The sequence below is a fragment of the Lycium barbarum genome, chromosome 7, assembly GCF_019175385.1.
Source record: "Lycium barbarum isolate Lr01 chromosome 7, ASM1917538v2, whole genome shotgun sequence".
NCBI lineage: Eukaryota > Viridiplantae > Streptophyta > Magnoliopsida > Solanales > Solanaceae > Lycium > Lycium barbarum.
Window position 1 is genome coordinate 123,608,548 of NC_083343.1, and position 19,264 is coordinate 123,627,811.

The 19,264-nt window shown below is 35.0% G+C and overlaps 1 protein-coding gene across 1 annotated transcript; it reads left to right on the forward strand.

The window, feature by feature from the left end:
• Positions 1-8,443: 8,443 nt before the first annotated feature.
• On the forward strand, positions 8,444-10,556 carry LOC132601881 (uncharacterized). Its single transcript, XM_060314935.1, has 4 exons — positions 8,444-8,980; positions 9,587-9,800; positions 10,396-10,449; positions 10,537-10,556. The coding sequence occupies exons 1-4, from the start codon at positions 8,444-8,446 to the stop codon at positions 10,554-10,556; spliced, it is 825 nt and encodes a 274-aa protein (XP_060170918.1).
• Positions 10,557-19,264: the final 8,708 nt, after the last annotated feature.

Consider the following 19,264-nt stretch of genomic DNA (forward strand, 5'->3'; position numbering starts at 1 on the left):
CGCGAATGCCCCTCTTTTGGGTTGGTCTTTAGATTTTGCCCCTCAAAATGGTGGTCTTTAATTATTGCCCTTCCGAGCAAAAGCAATATAGTAAAAAGACATTACTACCCCTAACCGTTACATATAAAACACAAAAATCGCTATTCTCAAATCCTTCCCTTCTTTCATATCGTTAACCCAACCCAACTTCGTTCCCAATTTTTCACATTATTCAAATCGTTATTTCAAGCTAGATTTCTCAATTGATTTTGCTGCTACAACATCAGTAAAAGGTACATGTTATACCCCATTTTAACCGGGTTAAAGTAGAGTACAACATATTGGTGATTTCTATTTTTTGTTTATTTTAAGGAGTCGCCACCTAATTATTTATGGTGAATTAGGACACCTAAAGTTTATTAAAGTTATGTTTAAAGTTAACTCTGTTTAAGGTCTGCGAAACTTAAGATTCTAGGTAAGGGTTCAATTAGTCTAAAGGGAAGGTATTAGGCACCCTTTAAGACCCATTAACAATGGTTAACCGATCGGACTTTGGTTAATTAATTAAAGCTAAATATGTAGATGTAATATTTAAATATTTAAGAAAATATCTTGTAAGTTTTGCTAAAGTTATAGACAGAAATAGAATGTTATTTAAAATAAAACTTGTAGAAAAGTAATAGTTGCATAAAAGAGTTTAGTTACAAATGAACTAAAAGAAACAGGATGTGTAATGTTTATATGTTTTTGGAGAAAATGCCTAACAAATTTAAAAGAGTTATTTAATAAAGTTTTATAGAAAGACTATTAATTCAACGTATATTGTGTGAAGGTTGTTTTAAACAGATATGTATTTCAAGTGTTGGAAAGGAACTAAAGTGAAAAAGTTATCTGTTGAAACTAATTTGCTTTTTATTTCTTAGAATAAGCTAACGTTAGTGTAAGATTTGTAACGTTTTAAACTTCTAAGATAGTAACCATAAATTATGATTCCCTTAGCCAAAAGATGTAGTCATGCTATTTTGAAAATCCATTACTCAAATAAATGTTATAGATACTATAAATAGTTTTAAAAATAGAAGTGAATGTAATTTGTGGAATTAACTACCCATTACTAAACTAAAACCCTTAATGTTACTAAAGTTTATCTTAATTAATAAGCACAAATGTTAGTCATACAATACAAGTTAAATGCACACAGAAATAAAAAATAGAGGGGTAGATATAATGTAAATGGGCTTGGACCATTTGGATTGCTGTGATCTGTTTGCAGCTGGGCTTCAGCCCAGTAACAGTTTTTTATATGTGTTGCTGCTGTTGTCACGCCTGTTGGGCTTCGGCCCAGATTTTTATTTCCCTGTTTGGCTCCGGATTGGCTGCTACTGTATGGGGGTGACTCGAGAGGAGTTGTGTTGGGCTTTTGGCCCAACGCCAAAATGCGGGAGAAGATGACGAGTCGCTTGGACTCGTATGCGAGATGTCGTGCATAAAAAGAAAGATAAGGATTAGTATGCAATCGATAAACATGTGTAATATACTGGTCATATATACACATAATCAACCATGGTATACTTGCAATGTAGGAACGAAAAAGATGGACAGGCAGAAAACATGAGATGCCTTACAGGTCTTCATTTTCGCTACTATATTCTGTGAGACAAATAAGGTATGAGGGAGATGATAATCTTTCTACATGCTTCCTCATTCATGTTGGGTCATTTGTAGCAGTTGAGTAAAATGAAGGTGCCAAACAGATAGTATTCTAACCAATAGCCATGAACAATTTAGGCACAAAACAGCCAACATTCGATCGAATAAGACAGGATTGTGACATTTAGGCATACTAGTAAGCTGCAGTGATCCTTTCTTTCGTACAGATCCAAACATGTATTTCACAAGAGCGTATGTTCATCCAATTTATGCAATGCCCTCAGGTGAGTACAAACAGATCCAACTCATTAAGAAATGATCAAATAGTACATAGCTAGAACGTTTCGTTGATAAAGAAACTTCAACATTATCACTAGACTCAACAGGTCACTTGTATGGGTTTAAAATTGCTAAAGCTGAGTTTTCAACAGAACTGAATCACAGCAACAGTGAAACTTAAATAAGTAAGACCTTTGTTTGGACAGAGAGGACCGAATCAAATGTAATTTTGGATGTGAAATAGGCCAAGCCCAAGAAATGGAAAATCAGCAGATTTAAATAACATAAGGCATGACCTATCCTTCTTATTTATCTTAGTTACTGGACTGAAATCAGTGACAAGGTATTTAAGTATAATAAATTATGTGAGTCAATGATAGAAGCAGGTATTCAAACACCATATCAACCAAACAAATCCTTCATGGTAAATATGTCATTTTTTTAGCACAGCCAAAAAGGAAAGGGGAAGGGATGGTGCAGTTGCAGACCTGTAACTAACAAAATCAAGTGAAATTCTTTAATCCCAGTAACACACCAGCAAATATCCCATAGACAAGATTCAGACCACATAGAAATTTTGGAAAGAACTAGGAAATATGCAAATGACATAAAGGGACTGACTTAGCATATGATTAATTGACACAAGAATAACAATTTCCACTGAACTTAGCAAAAGGATTCAACAGGTATAAGGTCAGGCATTTTAGAGTTAAAACCTATATGTGGATCTAAACACATAAACACATAAACATGCTTATTGATCAACAAGAGAGTACGGAAGGGACAAGCCCACACGAGCAAATTCAAAATGTGCAGAAAGAGGGAAGAAAACTCATGGGCATCTCATATATCCCAAGCTAAAACAAATATGCCAAAGCAAATACAAAACACAATTACATGCATAACCAGAGAGAATACCTAGGTATCTTGAAATGCTTCAAAAATAGGTAATCAAGTGAACATGCATATTTGGCATTCCCATTTCGACATGTTAACTAGATGCAGCAGCTTCACCATTCTTACAGGTTCGAACGAATGTCCTCTAAAGGCGTATACTCATATGATTCATACAATGCTTATAAGTAAACTTAAACAGATTTAACTCAACAGGGAGTGATCATATAGCGTACAGTTAGCGTGTTTTATTAATAGGGAACCTCAAATATATTTTTCAGAATTAAGCATAGCCCTAGCATGTATTTGAAGGTACTGAAGCTGGATCTAAAGTGCTGTTCAACCTTATTAACATGTTCTAAAATCTGTAATATTGATACTAACAGCATATTAATTGCAGAGGCTTCATAGTTTGAGCATGTGTCATTCGGATGAATACACAAGTAGTCTTTTTTTACTTAAAGTACCAGGCCAATGTCATTCTAATCCTAATGAATGCAGTTTAGGCCCTATTTTTCATGAACCAAACAGGATTGAATGTCTCGACCCAAACTCTAATATATGACACTAAAACTAAACCCAAAACTGACCTGTTTACCACATTTCTCATGGAACAGAACTGAAACCAAAGATGAAAGGGAAAGAAATTTGAGCTAGGCATCAGGGAATAAGGGAAAACACACCCATACAAACATTGCCACTTCCCTATATAACTAAATTCAGGCAACCAAACACACCACAAGTCACAGACCAAGATTACTGATTCGGATAAAACGAGTGACCATTATGAATTAAACTTGTCACAAATAAGCCACATGAGGGCATTTGGATTTTACACTCACATACACAACCAACTGACACATACTAACCTATTGCAAAATAATTGTCGTTAGTCTAAATCTGATTTTGCCAACTTAAACCCAACCATTGCATACTAACACAGGTGAATAAACTGGAACAAAACTAACTTGTATGCTGGTCCACAGCAAGGCCAAATTAACCAACTAATTTATAACCTAAACCTATATGAGAACTTCACAAGCCTAATCCAAACAGAAACCAACACCACATCTATTACCAACGACTATTAGACTAATCCATCAGCTAACTAATAAGTACATAAACATATAAAACACATAAGATAACAGGACATATTTAATTCGTCGATAGTTACATAAAGCAAAAATGTTTACTGACCTTTCGCGTGTGCAGTGAACGAGGCGTCGGAGTCTCGAATCTACGCTCGAACTCGAACGAACCCGATTAAAGTAACTAAAGTTAAAACAAAAAATGAAAATAGAGTAATTGTCCCCCGCGGCTAAAGTTCACCGGAAAGGTAAAATCAATTTTGGGAAGATAGTGGTTGTCTCCAAAGCACTGAGTAATCTCCCTTGAAAAAACGCTGGGGCATTGTTGTCCCCCTAAACACTGAATAATCCCTCAAAATACTGAAAATCCCCCTTTTCCAAAACAATGTTGAGTCCCCTCCAAAACTGAATAATCCTCCTCCCAAAAACGATTCCCCCAAGATTATATTTATAGGGTTTCATTTGTAATTGAGGCAAAGAGAGGAGCGTATGAGAGGGACGGGAGCGGGGAACAGGGGAAGTGGAGAGGAACGTAAGGAGACAGAGGCGTGTGGGGGACAAGGGTGAGTGGGAGAGAGCGTAGGAGAGAGGAAAAGAGGGAGAGGAGCGGAAGAGAGAGGGTAGAGAGAGAGAGGTGAGGGAGGCGGCTGAAGGGGTTAGGTTTTGGTGATGAAAGAGTTTAGGGTTTTAATTGATGTAGTGGGCCGGGTCGGGTAAGGTGGAAGAAATGGACTGGACCGGGTAGGGATAAAATATGGACTGATTTAGTTTTAATCAAGTGGGCTGGTCTGTTGGGCCATCAATTTGGCTGAAATTCCTCCTCTATATTAATTATTTTTTGGGCTTCTAATTTAATAACTAGTATAACATATACTATGTAAAGACAATTAATAATTAATATGTAGAAAAATAAGGATTTTACAAAGTGTTGTCTTGTAATTAATTTAACGAGTCCAAACCCGAATATGAAACGATGACGAACACTTAAAATTTGTGATAAAGTAATACTCGTAATGTTGAAAATAAAAGTAGCGATATTAATAGTAGTAGCAATAAAAAATGAAAATAAAGTATTTAGCTCGTCAATAAATTTAGAAGCCCGAGTAAATAAGATTAAATAAAGGAGGGACAAAATTGGGTGTCAACAGTACAAATCTTAATTCAACTCAATTTAACGATTTTATTGAGTTTAGATTGTTAATATTTGAAAAAGATCATCTTCTACGACCTGATTATTAAGAAACAGATGACATACAGCTCATATTGAACATTGCGCATGATAAAATTAATCAGCAAAATAGAATTGATTGGATTTAATGCTTTGTTCTGATTTTAATTACTTTATACCTTAATTAAATTAGTATACAATGCTTATTTACTTGAAATTGTAATTATAGTAAATTCAATTTAAATCAGGCAATGCTTATCGATTTAAATTTGAATTAAGGCAAACTATGTGCAAATTTAGAACAAGTTTGCCGGAGGAGGCAAAAGTTCAATTTACAAAAGAGTAGAGTATGCCGTTAACGGCAATGTTCTGAAACAGTTTCATAACAAGTATGCCGGAGAAGGCAAAAGTTCTGGTTTATATAGAAGTATAAATTAGTACAGTTGCGTCAATCCTCTAATTGGAATAACTGTTGCAGGAATTTGATTTAAATTGGATGAAGGTAGAGGAGGTTTTCATTTTTTTTTAACAAAAACAGTTACTGCATTATCATCACCAAAACAAAAAGTGCTTTTGCCGGAGGAGGCAAAAGTTCAATTTACAAAAGAGTAGAGTATTCCGTTAACGACAATGTTCTGAACCAATTTCATAACAAGTATGCCGGAGAAGGCAAAAGTTTTGGTTTATATAGAAGTATAAATTAGTCCAGTTGCGTCAATCCTCTAATTGGAATAACTGTTGCAGGCATTTGATTTAAATTGAATGAAGGTAGAGGAGGTTTTCATTTTTTTTTTAACCAAAAACAGTTACTACATTATCATCAACAAAACAAAAAGTGCTTATGCCGGAGGAGGCAAATGTTCAATTTACAAAAGAGTAGAGTATGCCGTTAACGACAATGTTATGAACCAATTTCATAACAAGTATGCCGGAGAAGGCAAAAGTTCTGGTTTATACAGAAGTATAAATTAGTCCAGTTGCGTCAATCCTCTAATTGCAATAACTATTGCAGGCATTTGATTTAAATTGGATGAAGGTAGAGAAGGTTTTCACTTTTTTTAACCAAAAACAGTTACTGCATTAAGTTAAGCAAAACAAAAAGTACTTATGCCGGAGGAGGCAAAAGTACAATTTACAAAGTAGTAGAGTATGCCGTTACAGGCAAAAGTTCTGAACAAACTTCTGAACAAGTATGCCGTAGAAGGCAATACTTTTGTTTAGAAGCCGTTAAAATAAAATTCTACAAACCTAAAGAAACTTACACTTCATTAACATACATTTTTATATATATATATATATATATGTCCACAAAACATAAAATCCTAACTTCATAAGTACCAAACTACCATCATCAGTTCTAATTTCATGTGTACCCATTCCAAATTGCCCCATCGTCAACTTGGCCAGTGTGCTGGAATAACCTCTGCCTTACAAATCGTAATTCTCTTCGCAGATCATCATTTTCTCTACTTAGAGCACCGTAAAGAGCCCTCAGAAAATCTATGTCTCTTTTGATATCAGCAATTTCATGAGTAATTTGCAAATTTGCAATATTAGGATAGATTTGGTTATGAAGATGGGCATGTTCATGTGCTTGCCCATGGCCACCATTAACATGTACAATATGTTGATTTTGGTTCATTTTGTATGTGATTATATCTGGTTTTCAGAAGTAAAGTGTTTTTTTTTTCCTTCTTCCAAAAGTTGTGTTGGTTTATATAGAAGTATAAATTAGTCCATTTTAAATTGGAATAAATGTTGCATGGATTTTATTTAAATTGGATAAAGACAGAGGAGTTTTTTCAGTTTTATGAAAATAACTGCTGCAATTTCATTAGAATAACTGTTGCAGAAACAGTTACTCCGTTTTTGAAGAATGCTGGTAGCGGCAGAACTTCTATTTACAAAATGGTAGAGTATGCCGTTTCAGGCATACTTCATGACTTTACATACAAAGCCTGCTGGGAAGGGCAGAACTTAAATTTTCAAAACTAACAACTTAAATACATTTCATTTTGTTTTTTTTCTCAAGTGAATCTCTCTTTATGCAGGAAGTTTAACAAAAAAATGACACCAAGATGCATCTACGTAGCCTTCAACGGCAAATGGGACGCCGCCTACAATTATGTTAATCATGAAACCAAGCTAATACTTGTCAATGATGGTGTAAATTTTCAACAATTCACTCAACAGATATTTGCGGGGAATACACAAGATACTCAGCAAAAAGAGGCCAAAATATGGTTTGACACCAGTGAGAAAACATCCAAAGGGATGCGTGTAACAAACGACATTGATCTTCACACTTGCTTGTACCTGCTCAACAACAATGACAACTTCAGAAATTCCCGTTTCATATTAGAGTTCAATTCAGCTGATGCAGAGAACAACCCATTACAAGAACATCATAATGAATCTATCCTAATGACAGAAGGACAAACCATAGAGGAAATTGACAGACAACTTTGCATTGCTTATGAAGAAGACATGTCTGAAGTTGGATTGGATGACGAACAACACAGCCCTATTGGACATAACCTTGGGATTCCACATGAGCAGAGCGAGATAGTAACTCCTAACCAGACACCTCAGCAGCTACAATGGCAACCGCCAAACATTGAGCAAGTTGTAAACAATGACCTTTCTCAGCATCCAACTTCAATGAATGTTGTATCACTTACTCCGAGATGACAGTTAAAGAGACACAAACACAATCATGCAACAAAACAAAGACACTAAAGAGGAAGAGGATACAAAATGATACACAAATTTTGACACCTAGTGCATCGATTGATCAAATAGAACTTGGCATTTTATTCAAAGACAAAGATACCGTGAAAAAGTGCATGAATAACATTGCAATTACTCGTCATCAACAGTACAAGGTAGAAAAGTCATGCACGCAATGGTATTACATCAGATGTGTGGACCCAACCTGCATTTGGCGTTTCCACAGTTCAAGGTTCAGAGGATCAGAACTTTTCAAAGTAGTTAACTTTGAAAAGAGACATAGTTGTTTAATAAATTTCATCACCTCTGACATGAGAAATGCAACTTCAAAAGTCATAGCGGAATACATTACAGACCTAGTACGCCATACACTACAAGAGATAACACCCAAATTTGTCATTGAAGAAATGAGAAGCAGATATGGCTTGCACATTGGTTACCACAAAGCATGACGTTCCCTCCAACATGCTTATAATGTCATAAGAGGAAGCCCAGAAAATAACTACACACTTCTACCGCAATATCTTCACATGATGAAATTAAGAAATCCTGGAACAGTTGCTAACATCAAATGGACCGCTGACAATAAGTTTAAGTATGTTTTTTCGCGTATGGAGCATCAATTGAGGGTTGGAAACACTACAGACCAGTAATGATGGTGGATGCAACCTTCTTGAAATCAAAATACCACGGTGTGATCATGATAGCAGTAGCAAAAGATGGAAACAACAACATATTTCCTCTCGCTTTTGGTATTGCAGATTCTGAGAATAATGAATCCTACAAGTGGTTCTTCAGACACGTGAAAAAGGTGTTTGACACGCGCAAAGACCTATCAATTCTTTCCGATCGCCACGCATCAATTGCAACTGTAATCAAAGAACTGTATCCAGATACCCAGCATGGAATATGTATCTACCACATGGAGAAGAACTTGCAGAAATATTTTCCATCCGAAGCGATCCTATCACTGTTCTACAATGCAGTAACTACCTACAAACAGGAAGAGTTTCGTACCTATATGTCACAGATACAACAAATCGACCCAAAAGCTGCAGAATACATAGAAGAAGAACCACCGGAAAGATGGGCACGTTCATTCCACACCAACAGGCGTTACAACATGCTCATAACAAACAATGTCGAGACAATGAATTCTGTATTGAGGAAAGCAAGGAAGTTGCCAATAATGGCATGTATGGATTACATCCAGAACAAGCTGCAAAATTGGTTTTACCAGAGAAAATTGGACGCAACAGGACCGTCCCATGACCTGACATGTTAGGCTGAAAAGATTCTGCTTGAAAAGATAAGTAGAGGCTTCACAATGAAAGTAAGTACATTTTACCAACACACACTTCAATATTAGTTTGGTGAGCAATGAATAGTTTAATTTTAACCAAATACAAAAGTTATGCTGGATAAAGGAAGAACTATGACCTTATTTTTATACTTCGTTCTGCCGGAAGGGGCAGACTCTTATTTTAACTAGCATGGAATTATGCCGGTAAGGGCATAACTATGACACTGTTTTTATGCTCACAATGAAAGTAAGTAAATTTTACCAACACACACTTCAATCTTAGTTTTATGAGCAATGTATAGTTTAAAATTAACCAAACACAAAATTTATGTTGGACAAAGGAATAACTATCACCCTAATTTATACTTAGTTCTGCCGGAAGGGGCAGACTCTTATTTTCACTGTACAGGAAGTATGCCGGAAAGAGCATAACTCTCATATAATCTGAAAATTACCACAAAAAATATCACTCATTTATATTGTCAATTTCCACAGGTAGAAAACATAACTCCCGTCAAATTTGTTGTGAAAGATGAAGGATATCAATACAATGTAGACCTGAAGAATATGACTTGTGAGTGCTTGGAGTTCCAAACTGAGGAGTTACCGTGCATACATGCCATGGCAGTTATAGACAAAAGAATTTTGACAAAATCTACATACTGTGCGGACTGGTTCATGAAACAAGCCTGCCAAGAGACATACAAAGGTGAAATATTATCAGTTGGAAATCAAGACTCGTGGATTATTCCACAAAACATTATGGATATTAAAATAACGCCGCCTGATGTTAAAATAAGACCTGGAAGAAAACAAACAAAAACATATCGCCCAAGAAGAGAATCGACAAAGTACACATACAGATGTGGTAAATGCAAGTTCTTTGGACACACTAGGGCAACCTGTAACCACAGTCCAGCTCTCAATCCATATTCAAGAAGATACAGGAAGAGGAAATTGTCATCTTAACATCACACTCTTATACATGGTTTATATGAATTTATCTTATGATTCTTGACGCATAATGCACACTTTGCTTGAAAGAAATGGCAACACTTTGGTATTACTAAGACTGAGACTTCAAGCATCTTATCACTCATTTATTCTTCTGTCCATTCTTTCTTTTATTAATTTCTTTTATTAAGTTGTTATCTTCTTGTTGCTGATAATAAAAGACTATATAATAGCAACAGATAAATGTCCCTACATGAAATCTACAATTCTCTACCATAAAACATTGAGGTAAAAGAAAAAAATCATCAACTTTAATTATCCAGTTTTATAATTTATGCCTCATGTGGCAGGTATAACAGTTTTTGCCGGGAAAACAAAATTGGTATCTCAAAGACTACATCCTGGTAAGTTTAATAGATGTATCCCTTGGGACATAACAATATTGTTTTTGTCTGATGTTTCAAGTTTTACATTTATGCCGGAATCGGCAGGTCTTCCGCTTACAAAATAAATAAGTATGCCGTTAGGGGCATACTTATGTGCTTTGTTATTTATACAATATTTTAAAATGCTGAAAAATTGGATAAAACATTCAGCACAATACAATTAACACTAAGTAAAATATTTCATTCATTAATACTAAAATTTCATTCATACAAATTTTGGATTGGAAAAAAAAAACAACAACAACAACATAGACTAAAAATAAAAATTCATTCATACTAAAATAACAATTATGGGGTCTCAACTAATCCCAATAAAATGCGTTCTGACTGGTGAAAAAAGTTAAAAGGTTTTGTCTTTGTTGCTGGTTGTGGCAAGTTCTCTGAACTTAATTTCTGCCGGAAAGGGTGGAACTTCTGTTCATAAAATGACAAACTATGCCGACCCCGGCAAACTCCTATTACATAACCACCATAAAGTTGTGATTCAAAGGGCATAACTTTGGTTTTCAACAAAATAACAGCTTTCCGTCACAAACAATCCCCAATAAATGCATTTTGACTGGTCAATAACTTCAAAGGGTTTGTCTTTGTTGCTGGTTTTGGCAAGTTTCTGAACTTAAATTATGCCGGAATGGGCAGAACTTCTATTTACTTAATGAGAAACTATGCCGACCCCGGCAAAATTTTATTACACAAATGCCCAGGTATATGTCAGATTACTGAAATTATTGTATGATGGCCTGAATAATTGAAAATCATTGACCATCAACAACTTAGGGATCATACCACAGTAGGCCTCGACAATGCGAACCAAACGATCATCATTATGATTGAGTGAGTTATAAACTACCAATTTACGCTCATCAATCATGAAAACAGCAAGTACATAGTGAGAAATTGCTTTAGGATCATCAGATCCTGGGTGAATAGGAATTAATACCCTGTCGACATTCTCCCATGATATACCACATTTTCCTATTTGCCCATACACAATATTACTCAGTAAAAATGCATCATCACTGCTGCCAGAAAACCAGTGGTAATTAACCGGGTCTTCGTAGTATCTATTGATGTCAAATTGCACAAGCTGATCAAACATCATATCTACGGTTGTGTACTTAACAACATTGGCAGCTGGAGGATGATACATCATTGGCAGCTGGAGGATGATACATCATTTTCTTCCTCAAATAATATAGCATCACATCCATATGCTGTGTTAAGGAAAAAAAAATAGCGATTCAGCAATAAAGAAAAAAAAAAGCAAGAAGCAAGAAGCACTAAATAATAGAAAAATAAGAAAAGAAAAAGTAAAAGACAATCACGAACCTTATCATTAAGCGCATAGACATCATGCTACAGCTCCAAAAAAAACATCCTATATTTTGGCTCAACATCACCCAACTTATAAACTTCACTGAGTTGGTTCAACTTTCCAGGATACATTACCTCGTCTTCTGCCCTGATTATAGAAAAGAGAACAAAAATTACAAAAATACAAGCAGAAGTTTGGTTCATAGAAAGGAAATTTTATGAATAAGGTTTGCCGGAAGAGGCGAACCTTATGCTTGAAAAAGGGAAAAGTATGCCGGAAGGGGCAAGATTTAGGTTTCAAAAAGTAAAAGTATGCCAGAGTGGGCAGAAAATAACTTTCTAAAAGAGATGAGTATGCCGAATGAGGCAGAACATGAGTTTGCAATAAAATGTGAAAGTATGCCGGAATGAGCAAGAGCTAAGTTTCAAAAAGTAAAAGTATACCGTTTTAGGCAGAAATATAACTTTGCGAAAAAAGGTAGTATGTCGGAGTAGGCAGAACAAGAGTTTGGAATAAAAGGGGGGATTATGCCACGAGGGGCAAAAATACAGAGATTGTACTTAAAAGACTAAAAAGAAAAAAACATAAAACCAAAATAAGGAAGAAAAATGCAAGAAAGCACACAATAACTAAAAACTTACCCAGTAGGTCGAAAGCTACTTGGTGGAAGATTTCGAGGATTGATAAATTTTTCCCAAAAGGTCACGGCAAGTTTGCTTTTGAAGTAATGGAATGGGCACATCCTTCTGTACTGTTCATCCCAGTCACTTTCGTCCTTCCGTGACCCAAAAGGAAGATCGTTTCGTCCAGAATATAGCATCCATCCGGGTGCCGGGGTATCACCCACTATTTCCTTTTCCTCTGGCGCCTTGTCTTCAAGAAAGATAGCACTTCCGCCACTTCGACAACAGGTTCTTCTTCAGCAATAGGAGGGGTTTGACTAACAGTACTCTCTTTGACAGCTGAAGAAGCAACATTTACAATATCTTCAAAGGACACATATCGAAAATTATCCTCCATTCCTTGAGAGTTCTCACCCTTTCCATCAACAACAGCAGACTCCCTTGGAGTACTGACTTGAACCGGGTCTGCATTGGCTGGTTCGCTCCTCAATGGCTCAACCGCATTAATAGGCTCGGGCATAACACCAATATGAGGAACAACAACGCGTTCATCGCCCTCGTTAGAAACTTGAGCTTCAGGTGTTTCACGTCTTATATGCTCAGGATTTTCAAGTGTTGTTTGCTCAAGATTTTGAGCCATATCTCCTTTTGGTGGAGATACAATGGATTCTTCGCAATTGGCGTCACCAAACTATTCACCGCCCAATTGTTCCTCCACAACAACCTACATAAAGTAACAAATTAAGAAACACAACATCCGTCATCAAAGCAAAAATATTAAAATAAAAAATTAACAAATTCTACAAGTGGTAAAAGATTGAAAATTATGTCGAAACAAGCAGAAATTAGGTTCACAAAAAGGAAAATTTATGAACAAGTTTCGAAAAATATGCCGGAAGGGGCAAACCTTATGCTTGAAAAAGGGAACAGTATGCCGGAAGGGGCAAGATTTAAGTTTCAAAAAGTAAAAGTATGTCGGAGTGGACAAAAAATAACTTTCCAAAAGAGATGAGTATGCCGGAGAAGGCAGAACATGAGTTTGCATATAAAATGTGAAAGTATGCCAGAAGGGGCAAGAGCTAAGTTCAAAAACTAAAAGTATGCCAGTGTAGGTGGAAATATAACTTTGCGAAAAAAGGTAGTATGTCGGAGTAGACAGAAAATGAGTTTGCAATAAAAGGGTTGATTATGCCAGGAGGGGCAAAACTATCATTTGCATAAGCAAAACAGAAAAGAGCAAAAAAAGTGTTAAAAACAACAAAGTATAAATGTAAATTTACCAAAGGCAATCAACCTCAACATTTCCAGTTGCTTTTCCTTCAGCTTGAGATACAATCGATTCATCATGATGAAGCGACACCAACGTATCACCCTCTTCTATCCTATCATCTCTGGCAGGAGATAAATCTCGTTCGAGATGATCAGAAACCACCACAACGTCATCTTGAATTTGCTCAAGATTTTCAGGCATATGTCCTTTCGGTGGAGATACGTTGGATTCTTCACGATTGGCGTCACCAAACTGTTCACCGACAAATTGTTCCTCCACAACAACCTACATAAAGTAACAAATTAAGAAACACAACATCCATCATCGAAGAAAAAATATTAAAATAAAAAATTAACAAATTCTGAAAGTAGTAAAAGATTGAAAATTATGTCGAAACAAGCAGAAGTTAGGTTCACAAAAAGGAAAATTTATGAACAAGTTTTGAAAAATATGCCGGAAGGGGCAAACCTTATGCTTGAAAAAGGGAAAAGTATGCCGGAAGGGGCAAGATTTAAGTTTCAAAAAGTAAAAGTATGCCAGAGTGGGCAGAAAATAACTTTCCAACAGAGATGAGTATGCCGGAGGAGGCAGAACACGAGTTTGCATATAAAATGTGAAAGTATACCGGAAGGGGCAAGAGCTAAGTTTCAAAAAGTAAAAGTATGCCAGTGTAGGCAGAAATATAACTTTGCGAAAAAGGTAGTATGCCGGAGTAGGCAAAACATGAGTTTGCAAATAAAAAAGTGGATTATGCCAGGAGGGGCAAAACTATCATTTGCATAGGACTTGTCTCTTGGGCTCTTCTTTCACGATATTTCTCACTGAACCCCATCAACTTTAATGGAAGTAAGCCACCATGAATGCTATTAGCCGCCCACTAAAACAATAGCCGAAACATATATATTTTTTGTATATTAATGTGTGTATACATATAATATATATTTTATACATAACTAGTCTATATTCTTTTGTATATATGGCTAGAAATTTTAATTATTTTTAGCGAGCGGCCGGAGCAGCGGAGAGTAAATTCCACTAAAGGGTTAGATCATAACTTATTTATTGATTTGATCCGTTTTGACGTGCTCAACTTTAACCTAACTCGTTTATTTGCCACCTTTAATTACTTCTAAAGTTTTTAGCTAGATACAATGATGAATAAGTAATTTTGGTAAATGTTATTGCAATAATTCTTATATTGACACTAAAGGGCATATTTCTTGCAGCTAAAAGTATTTTTGGTTTGGAGACTTGTAATGCATAGAGTTACCTTTCAATTTGATTTGCTTTTCAATTTCTTTTGCAAATATTTTCGTCTTCAAAACTTGAGTTTGAGTATGGATTTTAAATCTGGGAAATCTACATGACGTGGCAAACTATTACTACTAATTATGTTTAGTAACTAAAGTTTGAATTAATTACTTTCTATAGCTAATAGTTGTATGTTAATGACACTTATTATTTATTAAGGTAAAATAAGCTGACCACGTGTATATCTCAACTCTTTAAGTCAGATACTCTCTCCTCCTCTCTCTCTCTCTCTCTCTCTCTCTCTCTCTCTCTCTCTCTCTCTCTCTCTCTCTCTCTCTCTCTCTCTCTCTCTCTCTCTCTCTCTCTCTAACGTTTAGTTCTCTCTTCCTCTCCATCTTCTCCGGCGAGTCTAATAGTTGTCGTCGTCGCCTTTGTCGACGAATCTAACCTTAGGGTTTTGGATTATTAACAGTTTATTTGATTTTTGTTGATTTTTGTATGGATTTGTGTGGTGGCAGTCAGATCTGTATGGTGGGAGTGATGGTGGCTCAGACCTGCCCAATGAGATGAGTGGAAGTGGATGAGGGTTGTTGGTGGCGGTGGTTGGAGGTTGTTGGTGGCGGTCAGATCTGTATGGTGGCGGTTTGATCCATCTCGTTGGTTGTTGGTGGCAGTGGTTGGAGGAAGAGGTGGAGGCGTCGGGCAGATCTGAACCACCGCTGTCTCTCTAATCTCCGGCGATCGAAAAATACATTATATTTTTCAGATCTGATCGGAAAATACAGTGTATTTTAGTTCTTTTTGCGGTGTATTTTATTTCCTATACACTACAAGAAAAAATATATTTGGCAACAATTTTTTTTTGTTGGAATAGATTGATTATTGTTGCAAAAAGTACTTTTGGCAACAAAAAAAAATATTTTATTGCATGAACTTTTCCCAACGGCTGTTATTGCAACAACGTGCAACAACTTTTTTTTTTTGTTGCCAAAAGTACTTTTTGCAACAATAATCAATACTATGACAACAAAAAAATCATTTGCCAACAATAAAACTAAGTTGTTGCCAAATATAATTTTTTTTTGTTGTGATTTCTGTACTTTCTTGTAGTGTATATTTAGTATTTGAGTGTATTTGAAGGAGATCTTTTTGTATACAAATGAATACAATGAATTTGAAGTGTATTTTATTTCTTTTTGGGGTGTATTTTATTTCAGGTATTCAGTATTTGAGTGTATTTGTTAATTTTTAGTGGAAAATTCAGTGTTTGGGGATGTATTTTGAAGGATTTTTTTGTGTGTATGCAACCGACTATTAAATATAATAAAGTGAATACAGTGTAAAAATAGCTACAAATGAATACAGTTGAGTTGAATGCATCTGACTTGAATACAACTTAGTTGAATACATCTGACTTGAATACATCGAAATCTGACTTGAATAAAGTGAAATCTGAACTTGGATACAGCGAAATCTGACTCATCCGAATTTTGAACACAATCCGAATTTTGCATACAATCTACTATAGAGCGTGAATACAGTCTACTGTAGCTACGAAATGTAATTAGCTAAAGTGTAGCCATGCCAAATTTTTAACCCTCAAAATGTAGTCATTTATGTAAGTTGCCCTTTAAATTTATCATACACTTGTTATACTGAGTATACACCGACAACGGCTACAATTTACTACTATTAAAAGAGCAGTCTGGTGCACTAGGCTCCCGTTATGCGCGGAATTCGGGGAAAGACCGGACCATAAGGGTCTATCGTACGCATCTTTACCCTGCATTTCTGCAAGACGCTATTTTCACGACTCGAACCCGTGGGTGAATCTATAACTACTAAGTACTAAGTGGATGAATTTCTTTTTAGCCGGCTAAACTAAAATTAACAAGATTCCTATAATATATTACTGGGGACCATCTTATATTCAACAGTAACGATATTTTTCATATACTAAATTACTAATATAAAATTCTGACGTCATATCTGTCCGAGAAAAGGTGTACTCTAAGTCTAAGGGACACATAAAAGAAGAAAGTGATGGGCTAGGCACCCAAAAGAAGCTAAGGCACCAGATGAAAGTAACTGGACGTGCTTCAAAGATTTTTGAAAGAGAAAAATTGACAATGGAAAACTTTTAATCCAAAAAAAAAAAAAAAAACATACAGAAAGATGATAAGGAATCCAATTATCAGAAGAATTATATATATATATATATATACTTGGAGTATCTATCAACTTTTGAAAAGGTTCCTAAGAAAGTTGCAATGCTCATATTTCCCATCAAATGATAACTGAATCCACACTGAGCATATCCATCATAATTTATGAAAATAACATTAGAAATTTGAACTTGAAAAAAACTGATTATTGACTCAAGAGAAGTATGTGTTTGGACGATATTTGGTTGATATTTTTCTAAAAAGACAAAATGTAGACCTTATTAATAAAACAGAATTCTAGTATGAGATTAGTGTTCGATTGTTAATTTACAGCCTCAAACTTCAACAAATGAGGCTAAACAATTTAAAACAGACAAATATGATGCATGAAATAATTAATTACTTAGTAATTAGTTTGAAGCTTAAGTACTAATTCAATACAAGAACTTTATGGACAAAAACTTCAACTTGCAAATATCGGTTTAGCATTTTCAAGTGAAGTTATGACCAAGTATTCATATTATTTCATATGTAATTAATTCCTCTTTGATTAGAAATTATAAACTAGGTCTTGGAAATATCTGAAATTTTATTGAACTTGTGATTTTTTACAATGGAACTTTCTGGTAAAAGCGAGTGATTCCCTGTCCTGGTCAATTTAGCTGAAAATGTCAATATAGTCTTATTCAATAAGATAAAGAATCCATTCAACAACACTTGAATTATTCCAGTATATAGGAAAAAATTAAAAAGATAAAATTGATGATCTTAAAAGCTTGTGAGAGGGACTTAACAGGTATCCACAAATATGAAAATTTTACTGGACACCAAGATAAGGTTTCCAGTCCATATATCAACTAAATTATCATAAAACCTCAGAGGATCACTTTGTACTTTTTATTTCCTCTCTTATTGCCATGTTATTTTCAACAGAATTTAACTTAATGGACATTCACAGTGTATAATTTTTTTCACTTTGGAGGTTAAGGTAACTGCAAAAACCGTCAATATGTAGCTATTTATAGTAAGTCCGCTTATGTAAACTAAACAGTAAGGTAAATAACCTATTGTAACAGGTCAAAATTCACTAACAATTTAAAATATATATATATATATATATATATATATATATATATATATATATATATATATATATATATATGTTAGGGTCGTTTGGCTGGCGGATTACAACTAGGGATAATTATGATAATATTTTATCCTATGTGTGATACAACTTTTTATTTCGGGATTAGCGCAGTGTCGAACCACAATGTCTAATTTCTACCTCTGTCTCTAATGATACATACAAAATCTTTAGAAGCCAGTATCAAATCCTCGCTCTGAATTCACACTATACATATGCGAAAGACAAGTATAGATTAAATTAAAGAGTTACATTTACATGTTTGAATTTGGTAAGAATGGCAGGGATCTAGTAGCTCAGTTGATTGGCAACCTGAACTTTCACCTTATTGGTGAGGGTTTGAATCCCTACGTTGTAATCCCCTCCCACATTTCTTTTTCCCCTACCCCCTATGTAATAAAATAAAAAAATTCGGTAAGAACTCTCTTGACTCATAATCCATAGTCTCAAATGTAAGTGAAATTAAGTAGGCGTTTAGCCATAGGATTTGGAAGCATGATTTCATATTTTGATTTCAGATTAGCGTTTGTTTATGAAATTTGTACAAAATTTCAACTTCATATCATGATTTTATTTTATTTTTAGATGTAAAACTTGACCCATAAGTTTATATTTTGTAAAATAGATCCATAAGTTCGTAGACAAATTTTGTAAATGTAAAACAAATGTAAAACTTAATTGACTCATACTAACAATCTTAGTTTGTCTTCTCGGTATCTGAGCGAAAATGCATGCTCGACGTGAATATATTGTCCGTACATGTGGAAGGATTATATTAAAGAGTAGTTACACTACGACTCATGTTCAATTTTCCTTTTTATTGAACTAAGTTCGACCAATAGATATTGTATTTTTTAGAAATGCCTTCTAGTAGCTAACGTATTAACTTTGTTATGAACTATGATTTGCTCATTTGGTAAGATTATATAAGACTTGAGGAAGTTTTGACAGTTTTCACAACTTGTGGGGTTTTCATATTTATGAAAAAAAAAATACAACTTGAGA

Bases quoted from the DNA above. Each gene is read 5' to 3' on its own strand.
- LOC132601881 (XM_060314935.1), top strand. From the start codon at position 8,444: ATGGTGGATGCAACCTTCTTGAAATCAAAATACCACGGTGTGATCATG. The intron at 8,981-9,586 runs GCATGTATGGAT...CAATTTCCACAG, and splicing joins CAAGGAAGTTGCCAATAATG to GTAGAAAACATAACTCCCGT. The intron at 10,450-10,536 runs GTAAGTTTAATA...CGGAATCGGCAG, and splicing joins ATCTCAAAGACTACATCCTG to GTCTTCCGCTTACAAAATAA.